Genomic DNA, 22,764 nt, shown 5'->3' with positions numbered 1-22,764 from the left:
GGCTGCTAGGCGGTGGTATTTTCAGAAACTCTCCACATACCCCACAGTGCCATGGCTCAGCCACCTTGCCACAGTCCCAGTGGGGTCCTCAAGGCACACCCCTGGCAGGCCACCTGACAGGTTCCCCCAGGGAAGGGCTCAGTCCGTCTGCAGGGGTATGTCTGGGAGCGCGCCAGGACACACAGGCATGCACTCCCGTGTGTGTTTGCAGACCCACATGTGTACATGCCATCAGTACAGTCAGACAGCCACTCAACAAACACTTGCTCCAGCCCTGCATGTGCTGGGAGTCCTGAGATGCAGAGCTCACAAGCCTCACAGGCACCCACTGAGACACAAGGGGAGACATGCAGGATGGCATGGCAGCCAAGAGAAGACCTCGCCCCAGCTAAGGGAGCAGAGCAGTCAGGGAAGGCCTCCTGAAGAGCGTCCCAGAGGCAAGGTTGGAGCAGAGCGCACATGTAGTCCTATCTAGCTGCACAACGCCATCTAGAAGCTCCCCTGGAGCACTCGCCAGTACTGATCAGTGGGTGCTGATACCCATCACAGAGCCGCCATCTTCCCCTTCAAGAAGTCCATTTTCTTGGCAGGAGCTAAGCAGCCTGACACAGTCGGTCCTCTGAGCCACGCTCAGGCTTCTCCTGATGAGGTTTCCATCATTAACAACTACAGAGCTTCAAAGCCCCTTCAGCCCCAGCTCACTGGAAGGGTTCTAACTCCTGCTTCCTCAGAAGCCAACGTGGCAGGGGTGGCGGCTACATCCTCGTAAATGGGCGCTGCTCACCAGCTCCTGCAGGGGTGCTGGGGGGAGGGTTGGCAGTACCCTCCCCTCCAAGCTGAGGCTGCCAGGCTCACTGGTCCCACACCTGCAGCTGCTCCTCCCTCTCCCAGCCCTTTTCCTTACCCAAGTTTGGAAGAGGCAGTGGCTAGGACAACGTCATCTCCATTTCATACATGCGGAGACTGAGGCCACATGTCGGGGTGCGGCTCCCGAGACCACCAGAGGATTCCCAGGTGAGAGACGAGGATGGAAACCCAAGTCCTGGCTCATGCCCAACACCCAGACAGCAGTCAGCCCACACAGCCCCCAAGGGCCAGCACCTGGAGCCCAGGGGGAATGTCTACTTCCCCAGGGCAGCCTCCCTTCCCTCACCACCCACTCCGATCTGCACAGGCGCATCTCAGAGCGGATGGACAGGCCAATGGCCCTGAGCCCCTGCCAGAGCAGCTCAGGCAGGGAAACGCCTTCCAGAAACAGGTCCTCCAAAACTATTTCCCGCTCCAGCCCATGAGCGTGAGAAACCCCTCCACTGTGACTGTACCCTTTGTGCTGGGCCTTGGAATCCCCCATGGAAGTGGCCACTGCCAGGGAGAGGCTGTGGTATTTGCTCCTAGCATTTCTTGCCAGGAGAAAGATCTTCACATTTAGAAGCTGGCCAGGAGGGAACAGCTGGCATAAGTGGGCCTCAGGTGGCAGGACAGGGCTGCTATAAATGCATCAAGCCTCCAGGCCCCACATGGCATGGGACTCTGAGTGGTTCTGAGCATGAAGGCAGGACCACAAGCTTGAGGGGACCTCAAAGAGCAGAGGTCTCGTGTGTCCATCTGTTCTGTCATCCATCCAGAGGCTTTTACTGAGCACCCGTGACCAGCTGCACACCAGGCTTGGCTCTGGGAACCCAGCTCTGGAGGAGACAGACACTTCCCTGCCCTCACAGACCTGACGCTCCTCACAAATAAATTAATAACACAATTGCAGGTGAGGAAGCATGCAAAGAAGGAAAAGAAGGCTTTGACAGAGAATAAGAGGGTCCTTACTTGGAACCAAGGGGAGCCTCTCTGAGGAGGTGAGATCTGAAGAATAGCTGAGGCTGAGAAGGAGCCTATCATGTAAAGAGCCTTCCTGCTGGAGGGAACAGCATGTGCAAAGGCCCTGGGGTGGGAGCGTGCTTCAACTGTTGGAGACACAGGAAGAAAGTCAATGTGGCTGAAGCAAAGAGATCAAGAGGAGTGGCAGCAGTGAAGCAAGTGAGCTCAGCCCTTGTTGTACTTGAGGCCTTGCAGGCTCTAGCAAGGAGTCTGGATTTTATTCTTAGTACTGCAGGGAGCCACTGAAGGGTTGCAGCAGAAGAGGGAGGTGACAGGATTGATTTTTCTGATAGCTCTGGCTGCTACACGGACAGAGGCCTGGAAGGGAGGAGGGCAGAGCCAGGTAACAGTGAGTAAGTGACCACAGGGATCCAGGCTGAGGCTGGGGAGATGGTGGTAGAGGTGGAGAGAACTGGACAAAGGCTGAGATAAAGGGAGGGTCATGTGCATAGTGGGAGGGCAGGCAAGGAACAAGGGGAATGCTGGCTCAGCGACCAATCCTTCGCGTTTCTGAAGCAATCCCTGCTTCGCTCTGCTCTCCATATAATCTCCGTGCTCCCTGGGGTGGTCCAGAGATGATGCTCATACAGCCCTGGGCACAGGTGTCAGTAGACACTGGGTATTGACAGACACCTCTGCTTTTTAACAGGCCATCACCAGGAGCCTATAGCAGACACAGCTGCCAAGCTCACTGCATTCCCTCCCTCGGTGAGGCTCCTGGGCTGGCTCCCAGTGGCAGCTGGAACTGCGGCTCTTTCCGCCAAACGTGCCCAGGCAGCGTGGACATCTGCAACAGCCTCCTCATATGCGCACATGTATGTGCACAGACATGCACACCCATGCACACACCTGCACACCCATATACTGGCACACAGGGACATTCACACACACACACACACACAGGCAGGGGTACTCGGCCCAGATTCCAGGGCATGCCAGAGGACCCGACCCCCGCTGCTGGACAGCCCCCCCTCCTCGGCACTGCCCAACACACCACCCTCCCCCGGAGGCCACCCCCTGCCTGTCCCTTGAGGAACACTGGCCATAGGCACCCTGTGCAGCCCAGCTCTGCACTGTGGGTCGCGCAGGGTCATGCCTCAGCCCTCAGAAGCCTTTATCCAGGATGTAGGCAAAGCCCCGAGCCAGCTCTGAGCTGAGGTTTCAGCCTGGGGCCCCGTGACAGGGATAGATGCTCCCCCAGAGCTCTAGGCTTGGGCTGGCAGCCCACAGGACTTGGAGGCAGACCACTGGATTGTTTGGGCTACCAGAGCCCGGGAGGGAGGGAGAGGCGAGTGAGGGCAGGTGCCCTGGGAACCACCCAGGACTGAGAAGGAGCCGCATCTGATGCCTGCGGCCGTGACAGGGAAGGCAGCAAGGGTCCAAGGGCCGAGCCAAGTCACGGCCTCCTCGGCGCTCGGCCCCGACCTCCTGAGATGGACACCACAGAAACGAGCGGCAGGGGCCTCGCCCAGGGCCCAGTACAGGTCTCGGAGCTTTGAGCCCCGAGCCCAGACCAGGGCCCAGAGTGTGGCCCCTCCCTCTCTCCCAGGTCTCTGGGTGCTCAGACAGAAGGATGGAAGAAAGCCCCCAGTCCCGGTTCAGGAACAGAGCCAGGGCAAGACCCAAAGCCTCTGCCTTTGTACCAAGTGCAGGAGGGGCTGCGTGGGAATGGGAGAGCATGGAGACAGCCTGCCAGGCCAGGCCCAGGGCGAGTCTGCAGGGCCTCAGGCCACATCAGGGCGGGCACATGGCCAGGCTGAGCCAAGAGCTCCAGCCAAGGGGTGGGGGTGGGGATGGTGTCCAGCCAGCAGGGACCATGTCTCTGCCCTGACCTGGGGTTTGGTAGCACCCAGGCAGGGCCCAGAGACCAAGGGGTGTCATGTACCCTTGGCAGGTGAACAGGCGAACAGAGCAAATGGTGGCCAGGACACAGAGAGAACCGATGCCTACTTAGTGTACTGTGTGCCACCACCCACACCCTCAGTGTGTCTCTGCTGGGCGCCCCAGTGGGCTGCTGCGTGCCAACAGCCTCCTTCCTGCCAGGTGTAAGTCGCCTCTCTAGATCCATCACCACAACCCCAAGGTAGCCCACTTCACAGGTATTAAAACTGAGGCTTGGAGAAGACGAGTGACCTTTCAAGACCACACAGCTAATCAGTCACAGAGCTGAGATTTGAACCCGTACCTGCCTGACCCCTTTCCACCAAAAAGAGCAAGTTATGGGTACTACGGCCAGCTGCTCAGGGGCTGGGCCAGGCTGGCTGGATTCGGGCCACTCCGTGCACTCAGAACAGCAAGGCTGCAGCAAGATTGCAATTCCATGCAGCGACGGTCTACAGGTTCCCGGAGCCCCAGCCCACACTGGTGGCTCCAAGCAGCCTCCACGTAAACCATGTCATCAATAGCAACCTGCCTACCTGCTCTCCTGGGACACCAGCAAGGCCAGGATCAACTCCAAGCCACCCTAAATAGGGCAGGGGTTGGGAAAGCCCGCCCAGCCCAGGTCAGAAAGTGCAAGGAGGCCAAGAGCCCCTTGGGACCACTCAGGCTGGTACTATAACAACCATCCCAACCTCTGTGCTTGGCCCTTGGCTGGGCATTGTAGTACATTTCCTCAACTGACCATCACTGTGTCCTCTGTGTCGTCATTCCCATCTTCCAGTCGAGGAAACTGAGGTAACCTGCCCAGAGTCGGACAGCAGAGCAGGGACAGGAACCCTAGTCTGTGCGTGAGATCAATAAGACTCCTTCTGCCCCCAATTCGGCTTGTAGGCACCATGTCTAATGTCACGCAGAGGCATGGGAGGGCCAGGCTGAGCTCTGGCTGGGAACAGGCACAGGGCAGGCAGAGACAGAGCTGCAGTGTCTAGCTGCCTCTGGTGGGTCTGGCGAAGAACTAATGTAAGGTAGGTAAACTAGGCAGACAGGACTAGCCAGAGCCACATACTCCAGATGTGGCTCGAGGAGGAGGGGAAGCCTGGTGCCCCTGGCTTCACCCACTGCGAGCCTGCCCTGCCCAGATTGGGGCCAGAAACAGATAGAAGAGGGCCATCTAACCACCTCCCAGCTACCCTGCCTGTGCTTCAGGCCCGGAAGGGAGAACCCTGGGTCTTTCTCTCCCAACCTGTGGCCATCAGCCAGGAAACTGGCTGTTTACAGGCTGGAAGGAAGGTCTTAGGAGAACCCAACTGATGGGATATTGGACACAGACCCAGCTGCCTTCCTGGGCCCCATGCCTGTCAGAGAGGCCAGACTCCAGAGAAGGGAGCTGTCGCAGGCCAGCCCATGGCAGAGATGACTCTCCACTCCAGCCCAGTGCCTTAGCAAAAGAGAGAGAGCTGCTGCTGTGGGGGAAAGTAGGGATGAGGAGGGCACTGGGAGGAGGCAGGGGGTGTCTGTAGAAGAAACAGGGCCACAGGGAGTCCTGCTGAGTCCACAGGAAACACAGACTTGCTTAAGTCCAGCTGTGGGGGCCACTGATGCTGGTGTCACAATAGCCAATCTTCACCTCATTCCTTAGGAAGCACTGAGCCCAAGTCTTCCTGGGAGAGCTGGGCCCATCCAGGCCCTAGTTCACAGAGGACAAGATTGGTAGACACAGATTGGCTCTCTTCTGAGAGCCTGGAGGGGCTGGAGACCCAGGCTTCCTGACGTTCCCCTACACCAAAGGGCTGCCTGGCGCTTTCTGGAGCAGAGGGACAAGTAAATGTGTGGGCAAAGGGGAACTGATGGGAGCCATGGATTTGGTCCAGCAGGATCCAATATCTAAAATTCTATTTGTTTTGTTTTTGTTGTTGTTTTAACGAGTCACCAAGGAAATGGGAGGGTTGTTTTGACATGACCTGAGTAGTAGATATTTGTGTCATTCACCAACTATTTCCAGTTCTCTCTCTCTTTCCAGGCACATAGTATGTCTGTGCTTCCTGGATCCCTTACAACTGGCTGGAACCACACGACTAGTTCTGGTCAATAAATTATAAGGGGCTTCCCTGGTGGCGCAGTGGTTGAGAATCTGCCTGCCAATGCAGGGGACACGGGTTCGAGCCCTGGTCTGGGAAGATCCCACATGCCGCGGAGCAACTAGGCCCGTGAGCCACAACTGCTGAGCCTGCGCGTCTGGAGCCTGTGCTCCGCAACAAGAGAGGCCGCGATAGTGAGAGGCCCGCGCATCGCGATGAAGAGTGGCCCCCGCTTGCTGCAACTAGAGAAAGCCCTCGCACAGAAACAAAGACCCAACACAGCCAAAAATAAATAATAAATAAATTTTTTAAATAAATAAATAAATAAATAAACAAATTATAAGTAGAAGTGACATGTGTCACATCCAGGCGGAGACCCCTAGAGCTCTCTTTCCCTCTGGCACAGCAACTAGCAATATTCAAGCTGAGTGACCATGATAAGCCAAGCTGCAAGCTGGCACGTAGCATGAGCAGGAGATAAGTTTGCGTTATGTTAAGCCACTAGACTTCGAGAGTGTTTGTTACGACGGCATTAACTTAGTCTATCCTGACTGATACAAAGGGAACCACAGAACAAAACCAAAGGGTAGGAACAAATAGGCACTTCCCTGTGTGGCCAAGTCTAAAAAGATTCATATCCAGGTTATCAGACTGGGTTAGAAATGGTTTGGGAACAAGCAGTACAGACTCAATGTTCCAAGTTTTTAGGTGACAGAATTTTCTGGGTAGTGAAAAGTCCAAGTAAAGAGAGAAGATGGCTGATATAGGGACCAAGGCAAGGGGATTTTTGACCTGGCAACTACAAGAATTTGGAAAGAGTCTGTCTGCCCTTACAAGATGTGGCTTTCAGTGTTAAGGGATAGCCTTAGCTATCCTCCAAGAGAAACCTGGACAAATGGCCCCAACGTGCTGCTCTAGACAGGAAGGTTGTTAAAGTTCCCATGTCACCAGGAATGGGAATAGCAGCAGCTTGGAGGCAGCACGAGGAAAAGTGTCTCACTAGACCTATGGCCTCCAACTCACACGCCTGGCATGAGATGCCCATCTGTTCACTGCCAGTTAAGTCCAACCTCCCAATCTGGGGGCAAGGCTACGGCAATAGGGATACTAAAAGGGAGCCTCTGGGACCCATTAAATATGAGGATGTGGGGAGGGCAGGAGTACAGTCTATGAAGAGAGAGTGTGTGTGTTTGGACACACAAGAGTGACCCTAGAATGAAGGACAGCTCTGAAGCCTGGTAGTCTAGCTGAGGGAAGATGGCAGTTATTATTTTACATAGACACAGGCTTGTGAGGAATCCAGAGAGGGGACTAGATGGTTCCCTGTCCCCAGCCCAACTTTAGTGAGCGGCCATCAGCACCTGCAGCCATGGCCACAGCCATCTTCTGGCTTGAAACATCACTGGCAGAAGACCCTGTGTGTCAGCTGAGAAAGACTGACCTTTGTAGGGACCCCACCTACAAAGGGTCCTTTGTAGGGACCCTCACCTTGTGCTCTAGGTGAGCGGGATGGAGGGCGGGGAGAGGAGGGGGATCTGAAGAACCTGGCCTGGAAGAAATGGAGGGCATGGACCTGCACGGTGGCACAGACTTACAGTCTAGTTATTCACAAAGCAGATTCCTCTAGGAACCTCCTTAGGCACAATCAGATGGCAGGCCCCAGGAAGGAAGTCAGTGTGTCATTGGAGAGCACAGGGAAGTCTGTAGAGGCCTGCAGACTTACAGTGTGCCACCTCCAAAGCGAGTCTGAAAGACAGGGAAACATGGCCATATGCCCCAAGTGACAAGAGGATGCCACCCAGTAAGCAAAAGTGCAGCCAACCGAGTGGAAGAAAGGGAAGGGTCACGATGTGCACTGCCTACAACAGGCACCTGCCAGGTGTGCCAACACAGTAGCAGAAAAATGGTCCACAAACACATGCACATCCTAATCCCTGGAACAGCGAATATGCTAGGCTACAAGGCAAAAGAGAAGCAAGGCTGCAATGGAATTAAGGTTGCAAATGGAATTAATCAACTGATTTGAAGACAGGGAGATAGGCCTGGATTATCCCAGTGGGCCCAATGTAATCACAAGGGTCCTGGGAGGAGGGAGACAGAAGAATCAGAGGAGTGGGTATGAGGACAGAAGTGACTTGCTGTGAGAAGGACCCCACCCACCATCGCTGGCTTTAAAGATGGAGGAAGGGGGCCAGGAGCTAAGGAAGGCAGGCAGCCTCTGGAAGCTGAAAAGGCAAGAAAATGGATTCTCTCCTAGAGCCTCCAGAAGGAAGCAGCACTGCCAACACTTTGATTTTAACCCAGGGAGACCCATGTCAGGCTTCTGACCTGCAGAACTGTAAGATAATACATTTCCGTTTTGTTGTTGTTGTTGTTTGTTTGTTGTTTGTTCTGGCCGCACCACATAGGCTTGTGGGATCTTAGTTCCCCAACCAGGAATTGAACCCGGGCCCTCAGCAGTGAAAGTGCCAAGTCCTAGCCACTGGACCACCAGAGAATTCCCTACATTCCCATTTTTAACCAGCAAAGTTGTGGTAATATTTGTTTCAGCACCAAGAGAAAAATTATGCAGCTGAGTGGATAGGAATGATGGTGTGGGCCTGCAAGTATCTTTAATGACTCTAACATCACACCCAGGGAAATGCTGACAGTGTCTCCCAGGCAGGGACCTATAACGCCGTTATCAGGGAGAACAGTGGGTCTGCCAGCAGAGGCTGCAAAAATACAGCCTCAGCGGGACCTATAATTCTGAAGGGAAGTCAAGGAAGACACCAGAGGCATCAAAGCTCAGGGAGCGAAACCATCTAGCAGATGTCATAGAGTGTAAGGGGCAGGGTGACCACCTAGGAGTGACCAGTATAATATGAGCAAGACCATCAGATGGACACCACCAAGCTCACTGTGCTTTACTTTCCTCTTATTTCATTGTTTCATTGTTGTATTCTGTGAACACCAAGCTATACTTGGGTGATTTTTACCTTGTCTTCCTAAAACACTTTTGTGCTTACTGTAACTAAAAGGAATAATGCATCACATATATTCCTTTTTTTCTTCCTCTTCCCTAAATTGTTATCTTTCCACTCTGTGACAGATATATCTACAGCATAACCAATAACTCAAGTCTTTTACTTACAGTAAAAGATAATACTGTGAACGGAAGAGACTCGTGTTCAGGCAGTTCTTTTATGCATTTATGCATTTATATAATCCTCTCCTTGAGCAGGCACTTCAAAGCAATATGAAATTTTTTTATTTAACAAATTAGTATCTCTTCTAGTATCTAGAAGACAAATTTTCACACTTACTGTTAATATGGACTTTGCCAACTAAATCTAAGATACAACCTTTTAGAGATTTAAATACCATTTCTGTGTTATCATTTGCTAAATCCTCACCAAATGTATATTTTATTAAAAAGTGATCCAATCTTTTACATAAACTGACCAACTGCCTCAAAAGGTAGCTTGTAAGAAGCTTGTACGGATACAAAATCAGCCTGAAGAAACTGCAGGTATAAATCTTAGGACCAACAAGCCAAAGTAGAGTTTCTTGTTTTCTCCATTAAATACTTAAGCATATCTTAACATAAATGTTTGCATTTTTAAAAATCAGTTGTTTTGGATATTGAAAATATATGCAGCCGTTAAAAGTAATGTTTACAAATAGTTCACAGTGATTTCAAAAAAAGCCAATGATATGTTAAATGAAAAACAAAAAAAAATATATATATATATATATACACAACTGAATAGAATAGGAACTCTCAGCACTTACGAAATTCAGTGCGCGAAAAAAGACTAGAAGGAAAGAACAGTGGTAGAATTCCAAACGATTTTGTTCTGTCTCTTGATGCTTTCCTGTACCTTCCACATTTTATATAATGAGCATGCGTTGCCCTTTTCCTCTTTCACATTTTTAAATTAATTCATGCTCATTGTAGCAAAGCATTTCTTTTATAATCAGGAGGGAAAAAGTTAAGCAAAAAGCTGAAAATGAAAAGGTCAGTTAGGGTCCGCTCTCAAGGAATTCACTAGCTTAAGCAACGGTGCAGCTGAAAATAACAGCCTCAGGAGAAGCTGAGATGGATTCACAGCTGGTCAAGAAATGGAGAGGGAATTCATGTTTACTGAACACCTACTGCAGGCCTTCTGCAGACAATTCATACATGTCTCATCTCATTTAATCCTCACAATAATTCCAGGAGGCAGGTACTGTGATTGTTCCCTTTCAACAGATATGTGAACAGAAGCTCAGAACAGGGCCAGGCCTCTCCCAAAATCACACTGCACGTGAGGCAAGCAAGATTTGAACCCAGTCTCTTGGGCCCCAAGAACTAAGCTCTTATTCCTGCATGGTGCTACCTCTCAAGCCAAAATGGGGCAGCATCACTTCAATCTCAATTCCACCTCGGGGGTCGGGGGGTTGTCACTGGGAGCTCGCCCAGTCCATGATGGAGACTGAACCCCAGTCTGCCTTTGCCCTCATCCTTGGCCACTGCCCAGCCAAGAAGTCCTTTCCTTTCCCATCCGAGCTGTATCTACCACCCATGTCCTGCTGCTGTGACTGTCCAAGCCCAGGAGAGAGATGAGATATCTATCAAGCAGGGCCAAGGAGAGAGATGAGCTATCTATCAAGCAGGGCTAAGCCATGGGATGGACAGCACCCCACAGAGCACAGAAGGAAGGACACCCAGCCAGCTGAGGGCCTGCCGTGCCAAGCCTCGGGCCAGGGAGGAGGAGCCTCCGGGCCCCGCTCTGTACTCCCTGAGGCTCTCGAGGAGTCCCATCCCAGGGATGGGATGAGCTCCTCCCATCCCTGGTAACATCCCAGGGCTTCAAAAGGTCATGGGATAATGATGTGAATTTCTGCCCACAGGGCTGATCAGTTGAAAGCATGCCAACTTTAACCCCCACACGCCCTCTGGGCAGAGGGTAGCCCAACACCACCTGGTCAGTATTCCTCTACCTGGACAACTGTCAGCCATCAGCTTCCAATTCTCTAGTTCTGGATGTTCGCACACACTCACTTCACACCCTTCCAAGACTGTGTCAGCCTGCCATGCTTGGAGCCTGAGACATTCTTCCAGTTATAAAAATAGAAAAAACTGAGACCCAGAAAAGGCCCCTGGGTGGAGCCCTGTGTCTCCAGAACAAAGTTGCATTAGGGCTTGAAGGCTGAACGGCCCATAGCTCTGTTTTATTTGGCTTGTACTGTGTTGTTCAAATTGTTTGATTAGCCGAGAACAGTTAGAAATCAGGTTTTACATTAAAGTCCAGATTTGGGGCTCCTCTTTAAAAAAAAAAAAAAATCAGCCCATTTATAACACTAGGATTTTCATTCCCAAATGGTAAAGTCAGCTGAAGCTATGGAACAGCTGCTCCTTTTGACAGAGGTGACCTCTCCAGATCCCACACTCCAGGTTCTTCCAGGCCCAGCTGCCCAGTCCACCCATGTGTGTTACCTGCCTGAGACTGTAACCCTGGGCAAGAGCATTACCTTCAGTCTCTGGGGACCTGCTGCTGGAGGGAGGTTGGGGGGGGTGGCCAATGGGCGTCATTTGGAGCAAAATGAATGAGCATGGAATACTCAACACAGCGAGGGTAAGTCAATGGAAACAAGGTATGTCAACAGAGAAGGTGAAAGAGCCAAACTGCCATGGCGAACACAGGCGGCATCCCTATCACACTGTGAGCTCCCTGGGGCAGGAAATAGGTGCTACCCAGCTGTGTCCTCAGCTCCCAAGTACAAAGAATGAATGTCCACAGAGACAAGTGTATGGGGACAGTGTCAAGGGAGCATGAGGCACTGTGAAAATTGTGGCATGTAACTGGAAAAGCCTGTGTCACCACAGATCCCCACCCCAGCTAGGGTCATTCCTGCCTAAGGAGGTCCCACCCTCCCCTGGCTAGGGCCCACCCCAAGCACATGCAACAGTTGTGATGAGGGCACACTGAAAAAAAAGTCCAAGGACAGGGCATGTGGGGGCAGGGACTGCAGGTAGGACATGATCAGACAGCAAAAAAGGACAGGGATTCCTTCCCTTGTACCTCAATGAACATCAGACATCTGCCAGGGCCGGGAGTGGCAGCTCCCCTGACAGAAAACACCAGCCTCACCCCACTCACCACCACCCCCAAAACACATCCAGACCTCCAGCTTTTCACAACTACCTCAAGACATCCTTGGACTTTCAGGCCCCAGAGCTGGGCCTTCTCCCTCCTCTGCAAGAATAGCAGACTCCGCAAAACCTCCTTCCAGCACCAAGTTCTCCCCAGCACCAGTTCTGACCTTCTGGACCCAGACCAGAGCCTTCACTGAGTCACCCTATCCCTGGAGATACAAGAAAACCAGCAGCCAACATATAACCTAGAGCCGGAGGAGGTCTCTGGGCCCAGGGGCGGGGGGAGGATAACTTGCCTGGAGCCCTCAGCCAGCCCACCTCCTCCCTACACCGACCCACTGTCCTGTCTGTTCCTCCTGGGAGAAATCCCCGCCACCAGCTGTGGCCTCTGTCCTCAATACTCCTGGGCGAGGGCCTCAGAGTCAAAGCCTTGGATATATGGAACTAGGAGAAACCATGGATATGGGGGCAGAGGAGAGGAAAGGGGCCCTGGGCCAGGCAGATATCAGGGGCAGTGAGAGCCTTAGTCTCTGATGAGGAAGCAGGCATCGTGGGAGAGATACCTGAGGCCCAGAGCCCAGGCTCAAGCCCGGTGGGAGGGTGAGCGAATGAGAGAGGAGGGAAGAGCAGAGGGGGCTTCTGCGCTTAGCCTCGCACTTGTTGCCTCTGCCTGCGGGCCGAGTTTGCGGACCACAGCGGCCCAGGCGCGGGCTAGGATTTCCCCGCAGCCTGGCCTGGCCCAACTCCGCTGCTTTTCTGGTCAAACAGCGCCCACCTTCGGCCCAGGCAGGGACGCCTCCACCCACGGCGGGGACCGCGAGGGAGAACGGCTCCTCCAAACCCGGAGGAGGAGCGCGGCCGGCCGAGAAACGCCAGCCGAGGCACAGAGGGACCTTGAGGCGAGAGATGCTGCGCATTCACGGGCTTGGGCGCCACACTCTCCTCGCTCCTCGGTTGATAGCGAAGAAGACACTGGCCCATCCAGGTCAGGGGAGGTGCACCAACACAGGTACCCTGCTCGCAGACACACCCACCCACACTCAACACAGACAGCCCTGAGCCACACACGCCTGCGCGGCTCGTAGATGCGCCCACCCAGCTGGAAAGGAGCCGCACAAGCCCGAGACACGCCCCGAAAGGAGCCCAGCTCCCCGCTCAGAAGCTCTCCGCTCCAGCCCCAAAGCGCAAGGCACTCCCGCACCACTGCTTTGGTGGGCCGGGGAGGGAGCGAACACCGTGCACGGCACCGTGACTGCCCAGGCACACAGGGAACCCTTCGTGGCCCAGCCCTTCGCAACCCTGCAGGGCTCCAGCGCTGCTGGCAGGCCCCCACCCTGTTAGCCCTGGGCATGGCGGCCGGCCACTCACCTTCCTGCACGGCCTGGAAAGGATTGTTGGCCTCGATGACCTTGATGGAGTAGGTGATCTTCTCACTCTGCAGGATGTCATCGTTGAGGCTCAGGTCGGATACGGCCAGCTGGAACACCCTGTCGTCCTTGGCCGCGTTCTCCTCGAAGATGGCACCTGGAGGAGAAGAGGGGTCAAGACTAGGCCTAGAGAGGGGCTCTTCCCCACCCCACCCCTACCCCAGCCTTGGCCCTCTGGTCATGGTGCTGGCAGGACTGCAGGTTGCCAGGTGGCAGGACTTCTGGGCTGCGGTTTCAGCCTGATAGGATAGTTTAAGGCTCTCCTCATTCCCCCAACACAGAAATACGCCCCCCAAATATTCCAACACAGTAGACATGAGTTACACATGCACATGGCACATGATGCCACCAGGTCACACAAATGTCTCACAACCAAACCACCTCATGTACCAACCATGCCCCACATAATGGACTGAGCCAAGCTGTTGTGACCTCAGGCAGCACCTAAATGCCCTGACAGGGCCCCACGAGTCCTATCCCAGGAGCCACAAAGTTCCCCTGCAGGCAAGTCTCCCCAGCCCCAATCCCAAAATGGAACAATGACTTCCTTCTGCCCTGCGCACCCCCCTCTGCAAAGAGCTAAGCAAGCAGGTCCACAGTGGCTCTCCTATGCCAGGGGGCTTCTTTACGCAGGGGCCTTTGATAACCGATGACAGGCAAACAGGCAGCTCAGTCCCAGCCTGGATCCCTGGGCTCTGCCTCCTGCTTTCCATCCCTCCCCACTTTTTCTCCTGCCGCGTTATGTTGGGGGGGGCGGGTAGGGGTATGTCCCTAGACCCTTTGCCTTCTAACCCAGCAGGGCTGAGGAGCCCAGAAGGAGCCGCTCTTGAAAGTGCTTTCTAGAACCATGAACAGCTCCTCTGGGGCGGCCTCGGCTGGCCCTTTGCGCTCTTAGCACCGCCTTGGCCGACTCCCAGCGCTTGAAGCCGAGATCGGTGGGACTCGCCGAACCTGGCCCTGCAGCCTGGACAATTCCGGAGTCCTCCCCCCTCACCAGGCCCTGAGGGTCACCACAGTCCCAGGGCTGGGCCCAGTGATCCCCCGAGCTGGGGGCTGGGCAGGAGGAGGGAGGTCCCTTTCCATGCTACACCCAGAGCCGCAATGCCGACCTCGAGACCCAAGCGCCCCCCCCCAACCTCCACCACCATTGGGAAGCAGGTTTGGAACCGGCCCCTGACCCCTGCGGGGGGATTGCAGCGCACCAAGCCCAGGCCTAGTCTCTGACCACCCATCACACCCCTGCCTCGCCTGTCCCATCATCCCTGCCTTCTCACACCTCCCAACCCCCCAGCCTCTCTGGGCTCGCTGGTCTTTCCCAACTTCCGGAAAAGCGACTGCAGACGGGCTCCCCAAAAGCAACCGCTGTCAGTCCCCCAGCCCGGACCAACTTCCTGGGATTTCTCCCCTGCTGCTACCAACTCCCACACACTCCCCATCGGCGACGCGCCCCCTCCTCCTCTCCTCTATCTCGTCTTCTCTCCTCTGCCGGTTCTCTCCCTCCATCCGTCTCTTCCCGCTCAGCGCGCGCACACACACTCCCCCCACACACCACACACCGCGGCCCAGGCTTCTTCCCTGATTCCCACCACCCAGACCATGTGCCGACCCCCAAGACTTGGGCCATAGGAAACTCTGGGACTGTCCAGGATTGGGCTGCTGTCGCCACAGCCAGATACACGCACACACACACATATACAGAGAGGTACACAGACACACACCAGAGAAACAGGCAGACACTGTGTCCACTCTAACAGGCTGACAGTCATGCACGCACCAACACAGGCTCCGATGGCCCCATACACCCCAACGCCCTCTCGCAGTGACACCAACACGGAGCCACAGGCGCACACAGAGACACACGCTGACAACACCCACCCACCCACATTCACGCACGGTTCCGGTCGGGCCTCTTCAATCCTGCCCTGCCAACTTGGCGAGAACCCGGGCCCTGCCCGCCTTCGGCCCCCGCTACTCTGAGCTGCGCCTAAGGGCTGGCCCTACCCCGCCGACGGCCCCGCCAGGGGCGCGGGTCTGGACTTGCGCCTAGCCCCGGATTTCCCGCAGCCGCGGCCCTAAGTGTCGGCAGAGGCCGCGGGGCCCCGCGGGGGGAACTGGAGCCCCGAGGAGCAGTGGGAGCCCGCGGGAGCGCGGCGCGGCCCGTGCACACCTCCTCCGCGGGGCGGCGCGGAGCGGCCCTTCGGGGGAGCACCGCCCGCCGAGCCCCTCGGCCCAGGGAACAGCCAAGTTTGGACGCCGCGCACCCCCCTCGTCGCTGGGGCCCCCGCCCAGCCTCGGCCCCGCGCCCGCCACGCTCACCGATGTGGATGATGGAGTCGGCCCGCACCGACACGCACTGGCATATCCAGGGGAGAAGCCACAGCGTCAGCGCTTCCATGTCCCCCGGGCGCGTGGCTCATCCGTCCGGGCCCGGGGCGAGGCCGAGGGCAGCGCGGAGCGGGGAGGCGCCGGTCCGGGTGCAGTCCCGGGCCGCTCCCCGGGAGCCAAGCCCGCCCGTGCGTCTTTCCCCGCGCGCCCGCCCCCTGCGCCCTGCGCCCTGCGCCCGCCCCAGTCCAGCCCAGCCCAGCGCGGTCGGGCTCCCGCTCCGGCTCCGCTGGTGGCTGCGGCGGCGCTGGCGGCCCGAGCCCAAGCCGGCGCGGCGGGGGCGGCCCGCGGCGGCGGCGGCGGCGGCGGCGGCGGCGCTCCCCGCGGCTCGGGAGGCTTCGGAGGCGGCGGAGGCGGTGGCGGCGGCAGCCGGGCCGGCACGGCGGCTCCGGGCTCGCTGTGTGTCTGAGCCCCGGCGAGGAGCCGAACTGCGGAGGACGCCCCCTCCCCCTCCCCTCCCCCTCGACTCCGCTCCCCCTCCCCTCCCTGCCCGCCTCCCTCCCCTCCGCCCTCCTCTCGACCACGTGACTGCGGAGCCTCTGCCTCGCAGCGCGGCGCTCTCCCGCTCGCGGCTCGGAGGGGGCGCTGGGTGCTCAGCGCTTCCAGCCCGAGGGACGCTCGGAGGCCAGCCGGGCGATGGGGACCGGCCGGGGCTGCGGCGCGCAGGGACTTGGCGGCCCTGGGCCTCGTGCCCCCCGTGCCAGGGACCAGAGGATGGAGAAGGGTCGGCCTCCGACTGCCCTCGAGGGTTCCCGGACCCCCCTGGCGCCCGCCGACCTCAGCCGCCTTGCGTCTTGGGCCATGACCCCCGCCCTGGGCAGAGAGCCCCTCGCGGAGCCAGGCCAGGGGTAGCTGGGAGAGAGACCGGGCGGGGCACTGAGCCAGGCACCGAGTCGCAAGGGGAGCCAAAGGGGACCCGCCGCGGCCAAACGTCGCGGAGCAGGCACCGAGACGCAACGGGCGCCAAAGGGGACCCGCCGCTGCCAAACGTCGCGGAGCAGAGCCACGGCCGCAGGCTCCAACCCTAGCTGGCCCCACCGACATTGGCGGGCGCCCATCCCCCACCCCGCGGCCCCGGGCCCAGCCGGGAGTCGGGCAGGCGGCTCGCACTCTGAAGCCCAATTCATGGCCGGAAACCGGCGCATCCGTGACCGCGGCGCCTGGACGTGAGGAGCCTTCTAAGCGGCCGGCGTGCTCAGACTCCGACTCTGCACGGAGCCTTTACGCGCGAGCCCAGGGCGAAGAGCCGGCTCCTCGCGGCCAGCGCAGAGCGGGGCTCTCTCCACCGCTCCGGGAACGCCTCAGGCCAGCCACCACCAGATGTAGCGTTAAGCTGTTTGGGCTCCAGCCTGGGTGGAAGTGGCAGGCCTGACGCGTAGCCACCCTGCACCGCCCCCCCCCCAACAAGTTCCAGACTGGGCTCCACGTGGCACACCCAAGATTTCAGGAAGACAGCTGAGCCTTCCCGGACCGGGATTCCGCGGAAGCTTGGTCCGGGCGCGCCTGGCAGAGCCTAGTGCAAGGGGCCACTTCCGCGAGCCCGGGAGCGCCGCTTGGCCCTGTCGTTGGCCCGCGCCCCAAGGCCCCTGCCTTGATCAGGGCCGTGCGCAGGGCGTGAGGGATTCAGAGAGACTCAGCAACAGACCTTACCTGGAACTCCCCGCTCAGAGGAGCGGCAGACACCTAAACAGATCATTAAAAGATGTGGCAAGGACCCTGAATAAGCTATGTATGCACAGGCGCGTTCTGGGCTGTGACCCAGCCTGGGAGGAAGAGCCAGGGGATAGTTTCCTGGAGGAGGTGACAGTTCTAAAGGCTGAGTGGGGGTTACCAAGGGAGAAGGAAGGGAGGCTTCCAGGCATTGAATGCTGGTTAGCGAGCCAAGATAGGAAGAAAAAGAATTTACTGTGAGTGTGTGTGTGTGCGTGCGCGCGTATGTGTGTGTCCCAAGCTGCCTGCCACAGAAGTCACTGGCAAATTTTAGTTTGGAAAGGTGTGGAAGGAGGCTGTGCAGAGGGGGACAGTGCAGGCTTGGAGAACAGTGAGGCAGCCCTTGCAGTGGCTGGTGGGGCCGCAGTGGGAACCTAGGGGAGAGGAGAAGCTGGGTTGGAGAAACAGCTGGGAACCACATGGGCTGGCAAGGTGACTTCCAGGGTGAAGGGGCCACGGGCAAGAGGAGAGGAATGACCATGCCTGAAGGAGGCTGGGCTGTCCAGCTGGGTGTGGTGCCCACACAAAGGCACTTCCTCAAGAAATCCATCTTAGGGGCCTTGAATTGTAAAACACACCCCGGGCTCTACAAAACCCCCATGCCTCCATTCTCACTCCCTGGAAATTCTACCATTCACTGGCTGAAAAGTTGTAGAAAGAAGGGAAATAAAGAATGGGTTTTATTATGTAACAGTTTGGTTCCTATGGAGACAGTCTCCTCCTGGGAAGGATGGTGGTATGTTCACCCTGTAGGGGCTCAAATCTGAGGTCAAGAGCCACAGGGTCAGGGATCCCCAAACACACTTGTTTGGACCCCTGTAGTATGTTAGTAAAGTAGCCGTGTGATACTTCAACCCAGTTAGAAGTTTTTCTTGATATTTATTATGCTAGGTAGTGGCAGCATGATTACAGTGAGACAAGTCTCATGCCCCCCCCTTCCAAATATTAAGAAGTCAACCTAGAAACACACATAGTTTGGGGAAGAGTTCTATCAGTTTCTAATCTGGATGATGAGGTGCCTCTAGTTTGGGACCTGAGGGCTATGACACAGGTTGACATTCCCCTGGAGGCACCTCTCCTGGGTACCACCTTCCCCTCCATTTCTGACAGTGTGGAGTCCTTCACCATCCCAAGATGCTCATCTCTTAATGCTCATCCTCTTATACTTCCAAGCCAAGCCGGTCTTCCCTACCAGACTGGAATGGCCTAGATATACCTTGACTGGCCAGGAAGGATACTCTGCACAGGTCCCATTTCTACTAGAGCTGGGAGGCAGACCCAGAGATCACTGGGGCCCTATGCCTGTTTACCTCTAGGCAAAACTATTTTAATCCTCTCTGCCACCTGAAGTTGGGATTACCAGCTTCCAAGGACATTGGCTTATTGGGGATTTATCAGATTCATCAAAACCTTAATTACTTATTGATCCTAGCCAGCCCAGTCCCTTTAGACCCTGATAACCTCTGGGGCTGTAAAAGCTGCCACCCCCAATACAGGCTCCCAGGCAAGCAACTCTACCTGATGAACAAGTTCACCCTGACTCTAATAACCTGGCTGGAGAAGAGAGATTAGCAATCTCTGGGTCATATGATACAAACCCATTTTACAGAGGGGAAAACTGAGGCTCAGAGAAAGGAGTAACTTACCCAAGGCACCAAGTGAGTTGCTGCACCCAGGACTCAGTCCTCTTGGTTTGCTCCTCACTACACAAAGATGTATTCACAGAAATTAAAACTGGGTCAATAAATCCTTCATTTGCACAGAGTTCAGCCAACACAGGTGATTGCTTTTTCTAAAGAGATCTTCAGTTATACTAATTATAACCATATTTATTTAGCATTTAACATTTGCAGGCACTGCACTCAGCACCCTACATTTTACTAGGAGATGATATTCCCATTTTCCACTTGGGAAAGGAGGGTGCAAAGAGATAAACTGGGCCCATCAGCACTCTCAACTAGAATACTACTGGAAGCCAGTAGTTTGCCACCAAACCTGCAGGTGAAATGTCAAGACAAAGAGAATATGGTGGTCCACCAGGAAGTCACGACAGTCATCACTTAAAGCTTCATCATTCCATAAAGCATACCTCTCCTTTCTCTGTCATCTTGTTTCTCACCCCAGTCAATAACTGGACTGAGGAAGCACCAGCTGGAATCCTGACCCTCACAGGAGCCTGTTGCCCTGGCACATTCTGTGGGGAGCTGTCTACTCCATGTAGAACTACCACTACTCAGCCCCTGAAGAGATGCCCCCTCTCCAATCATGTTTCTTTAAGCAAGCCCCCAGATTAAACAAGATAGTGTACCATGAAAGATTGCCTTCCTCCCTCGCCAGCATAGGGCCCACCTGGGATTTCTAAGATAATACAGCCCACACCTGCATGAAGGTTGCTACTGGCAAGACACACCAAGGCCCAACCTGGAGGATTCTCTGCCGGCCATGGCACAGAAGACCAGCTCTCCTGAGAACACAAGGAAGAGGGCAACCCAAGTCCCAGGGTCGATCCCCCACCGCCACCAGGGAGAGGTCAACCAGCATCCTAGAAGGAGCCAGGCTTAATGCCCTGAAGCTTCAATTCTGGGCTGGGCCCTCCCTACCCATGGGCTCCAAGGAACCCACAGTTGGCCAGAATCTGAGCTCAAAAAATCCCACTGCTACCTTCCTCTATTAACCCACTGGGTTTTTCTTTAAAAAAAAAAAAAAGAAAGAAAGAAAGAAAAAACATTTATTGGTTACTTCATCCTTTCCTTCATTCTCGGCATTTGGTCTTCTGTTGTATGTTCATTTTCCATTTCTACTTTGTCTTCCTTACCCCTTCTTGCCAACCTCTTTCCTCTCATTTCTACTGTTTCTCAGCTTGTATTTATTTTATTTGATCTTCTTTTATATTATTATGTTTTTTATTTTATTTTTACTCTGGTTAGCCCCATGGGTTTTTACTTTTCAATTTCCCAGGGCAGCAGTCTTTTGCATCGCTCTTTCCATTATTCGAGGCTTTCTATTCATTTAGTCTTGGGTTTTCTCCACGTTGGGGGTTGGGCAAGTGAGACTGAAGGTGCCCTCCCTGCACCCACCTTGCAGGAGCTTCCAGGGCAGGACCCACTAGTACGTCCCGGCCCCCTGCCCACCCCCAGCCTTCACACCCTTTCCAGGTACCCATTCCAGGGCACTGCCAATGGCACATGCAGGTGCCACATCTGGGAGCCCTGTTGAGGAGCCTTCTGTTTGCTGGAACCACACCCCACAGGCTAATGAGGAGGAAGGAAATCACACACAACATGTCCTTCTTAGAGAGGAGCATCTCATTTTTGCAGGGCAGGGGCCCCTCTTTTTCACCATTATATAGTCCATAAACTGGGGCCCAGTTTGGAGTGTGCAGTCCACTTAGAACCAAGATACTCCAAAAAGTTACCAGTGTGAAAAGTTGCTTCCTTCACAAAAACAAGCTGGAACCTCAGAGGTCTGGTCCCTGGACCCAGGCTCTCCAGGCAGGGTGGGTGGCAGGACCAAACACCAACTCAGGCCCATCTGGAGCTCTCATGCTGATATCCAGCACTCCCCTTGGCCCCTTGGAGTTCAGCAACGTCCCTCACTTCCGTAGGTCCCTCTGAAGGGCAGAAGAGGCAGGCCGCAGTTTGCACAAAGGCATTACCAAATGCCAAAGGACAGCAAGAGGGGGGAAGGCCCAGTTCCCAGGAAGGACCCTGAGCAGTCATCTCAGGCCCAGGCATCCCGGGGCAGCCTGTATCCCAGCCTCCTCCTAAAGCAGTGATCCTCCAGGTGTGCGTCCCCCAGCCTGAATCCAGGGTGTTCTTTAGAGAAAGTTCTGGCTTCCAAGGCTCTAGACCCACCCCACTTCCTTCAGGCTTGACCTGTGTGCTCCGAGTCCATTGTGTGCAAGGAAAGGGTTCTCCTGCTGAGAGTCTAAAGTTTGAAAACCTCAGCATTGACAGTCTCTCCTGAGCCCAAGGGCTGGTCCAAGCCCTTCCCAGTTTGCATGCTGGGATCCCTGGTCCCCCACTACAAGGCCTGGGGAGGCTTCTCCTTTCTGTGCCTAGCCCCTGGGCCCTGCAACTCTGCCTTTTTCACTTGGGAGAGCTCCTGATTCCCCAGGAAGGACCAAGTAGCTGGGAACCAAAACCTAGCCTGTCTTTTTCCAAAGAAAAACTCAGGCCTCCACACCCTCATCAGCCACTGCCAAGGCTCCAGACCCAGGACATGGTCCCCCTTTGCCTCTGCCATCTGCTGCAGTGGGTCCCTCAGTGGGCTCTACAACACAGGCTGAGTTGAACCCGTGAGCTGAGTTAAGGAAGATTATGCGCTTTCCAAGCAGAGAGAATAGCAAGAGGAAAAGTATGGAGGCAGAAGCATGTAAAGGAACACAGAGGGAAGAGCAGCAAGTTGTGAAGGAGAAGTTGGTGGAGGGGCCAGGATGGAAGTTGCCAGAATAGTCCTGGTGGGAGATGCTGAGGCCAGTCTCACTACTTTTCAGACATGTCTCTACAGAGCAGGGTCCTGAGATGGCCCTGGGCAGCCAGAGACATGTCAACATGCATGTCCTCAGTGGCCATCTTAGGGAAGCCAGAGGGCCACTGATCCACAATGGACAGTCAAGACAGAGGGGTGAAGCCCTTGTGCCCCTGGCCACCAGGGAGCTCACAGGAGGCTGACCCACCCTGACTCTGCACACAACACTCTGTGCCAGTCCTATGTCCTCTGCACTCATGCGGGATGGGGCTGCGGGTGTCCATAGGTGAGGTGGGGGCCCTGGGGGCTTACTGGACCCCAGACCTGGCCTGCTCCCGTCAGTGATGGGACACCCAAGTGTCACCCCTCCCACTGGGCTGGGAGCTGCAAACCACAGGCACTCTGAAATGAATATGAGAGGCTCAACCCACCCCACAGCATCCCATCCCAAGTCAGGTATAGCCCTGCTGCTCTTACCAGCTTGGGCCTGTAGCCTCTCAAAGCCAAGCTTCCCCTTTCCCAAGGGGCAGGGATTGGGGGAACTACATCTGCCTGGAGCCCTGGCTCATCTGGCAGATAACCTCTTCCCCAGACCCAGGCCTCCAGCTAGAAGCAAACCCTAACGAATCAGATCACCCTGCTCATGGACACACCCATTTCCATGAGCAATTTTTCTTGCCTGTAAACCTCTTCTGTTATGCGGTGATGAAATGAAATTGTGATTGATTTTCTCTGTCTGGGTGTCATGGCGCATTTAGCACCCTGTAACCCCGAAGGATGAAGGCGCTACCTCCCGGGAATGCTTCTGAGGACTCGGCTTGGAGCA

At 55.5% G+C, this 22,764-nt stretch overlaps 2 protein-coding genes across 3 annotated transcripts in view; one reads left to right on the top strand and one right to left on the bottom strand.

Annotated features, from left to right (window-relative positions):
- GRID1 (glutamate ionotropic receptor delta type subunit 1) overlaps window positions 1-15,819 on the bottom strand; it is a 660,264-nt gene extending 644,445 nt beyond the window's left edge. For both annotated transcript variants that reach the window (XM_082424198.1, XM_082424199.1), the window contains exons 1-2: window positions 15,693-15,819; window positions 13,318-13,473 (exon numbers count right to left, since the gene is read on the bottom strand). In XM_082424198.1, the coding sequence (XP_082280324.1) occupies window positions 13,318-13,473; window positions 15,693-15,771 (235 nt within the window). In that variant the 5' untranslated portion in view covers window positions 15,772-15,819. The remainder of the gene's footprint in view (window positions 1-13,317; window positions 13,474-15,692) is intronic.
- Window positions 15,770-16,928, top strand: LOC309642553 (uncharacterized protein; the record flags this gene model as incomplete). The annotated part of the gene is made up of 2 exons (XM_082424246.1): window positions 15,770-16,701; window positions 16,760-16,928. The coding sequence occupies 2 exons, from the start codon at window positions 15,770-15,772 to the stop codon at window positions 16,926-16,928; spliced, it is 1,101 nt and encodes a 366-aa protein (XP_082280372.1).
- Window positions 16,929-22,764: the final 5,836 nt, after the last annotated feature.

This window comes from Balaenoptera physalus (assembly GCF_965194825.1).
Source record: "Balaenoptera physalus genome assembly, chromosome: 14".
Taxonomy (NCBI): Eukaryota; Metazoa; Chordata; class Mammalia; order Artiodactyla; family Balaenopteridae; genus Balaenoptera; species Balaenoptera physalus.
This window is presented reverse-complemented; position numbering and strand designations above follow the sequence as displayed.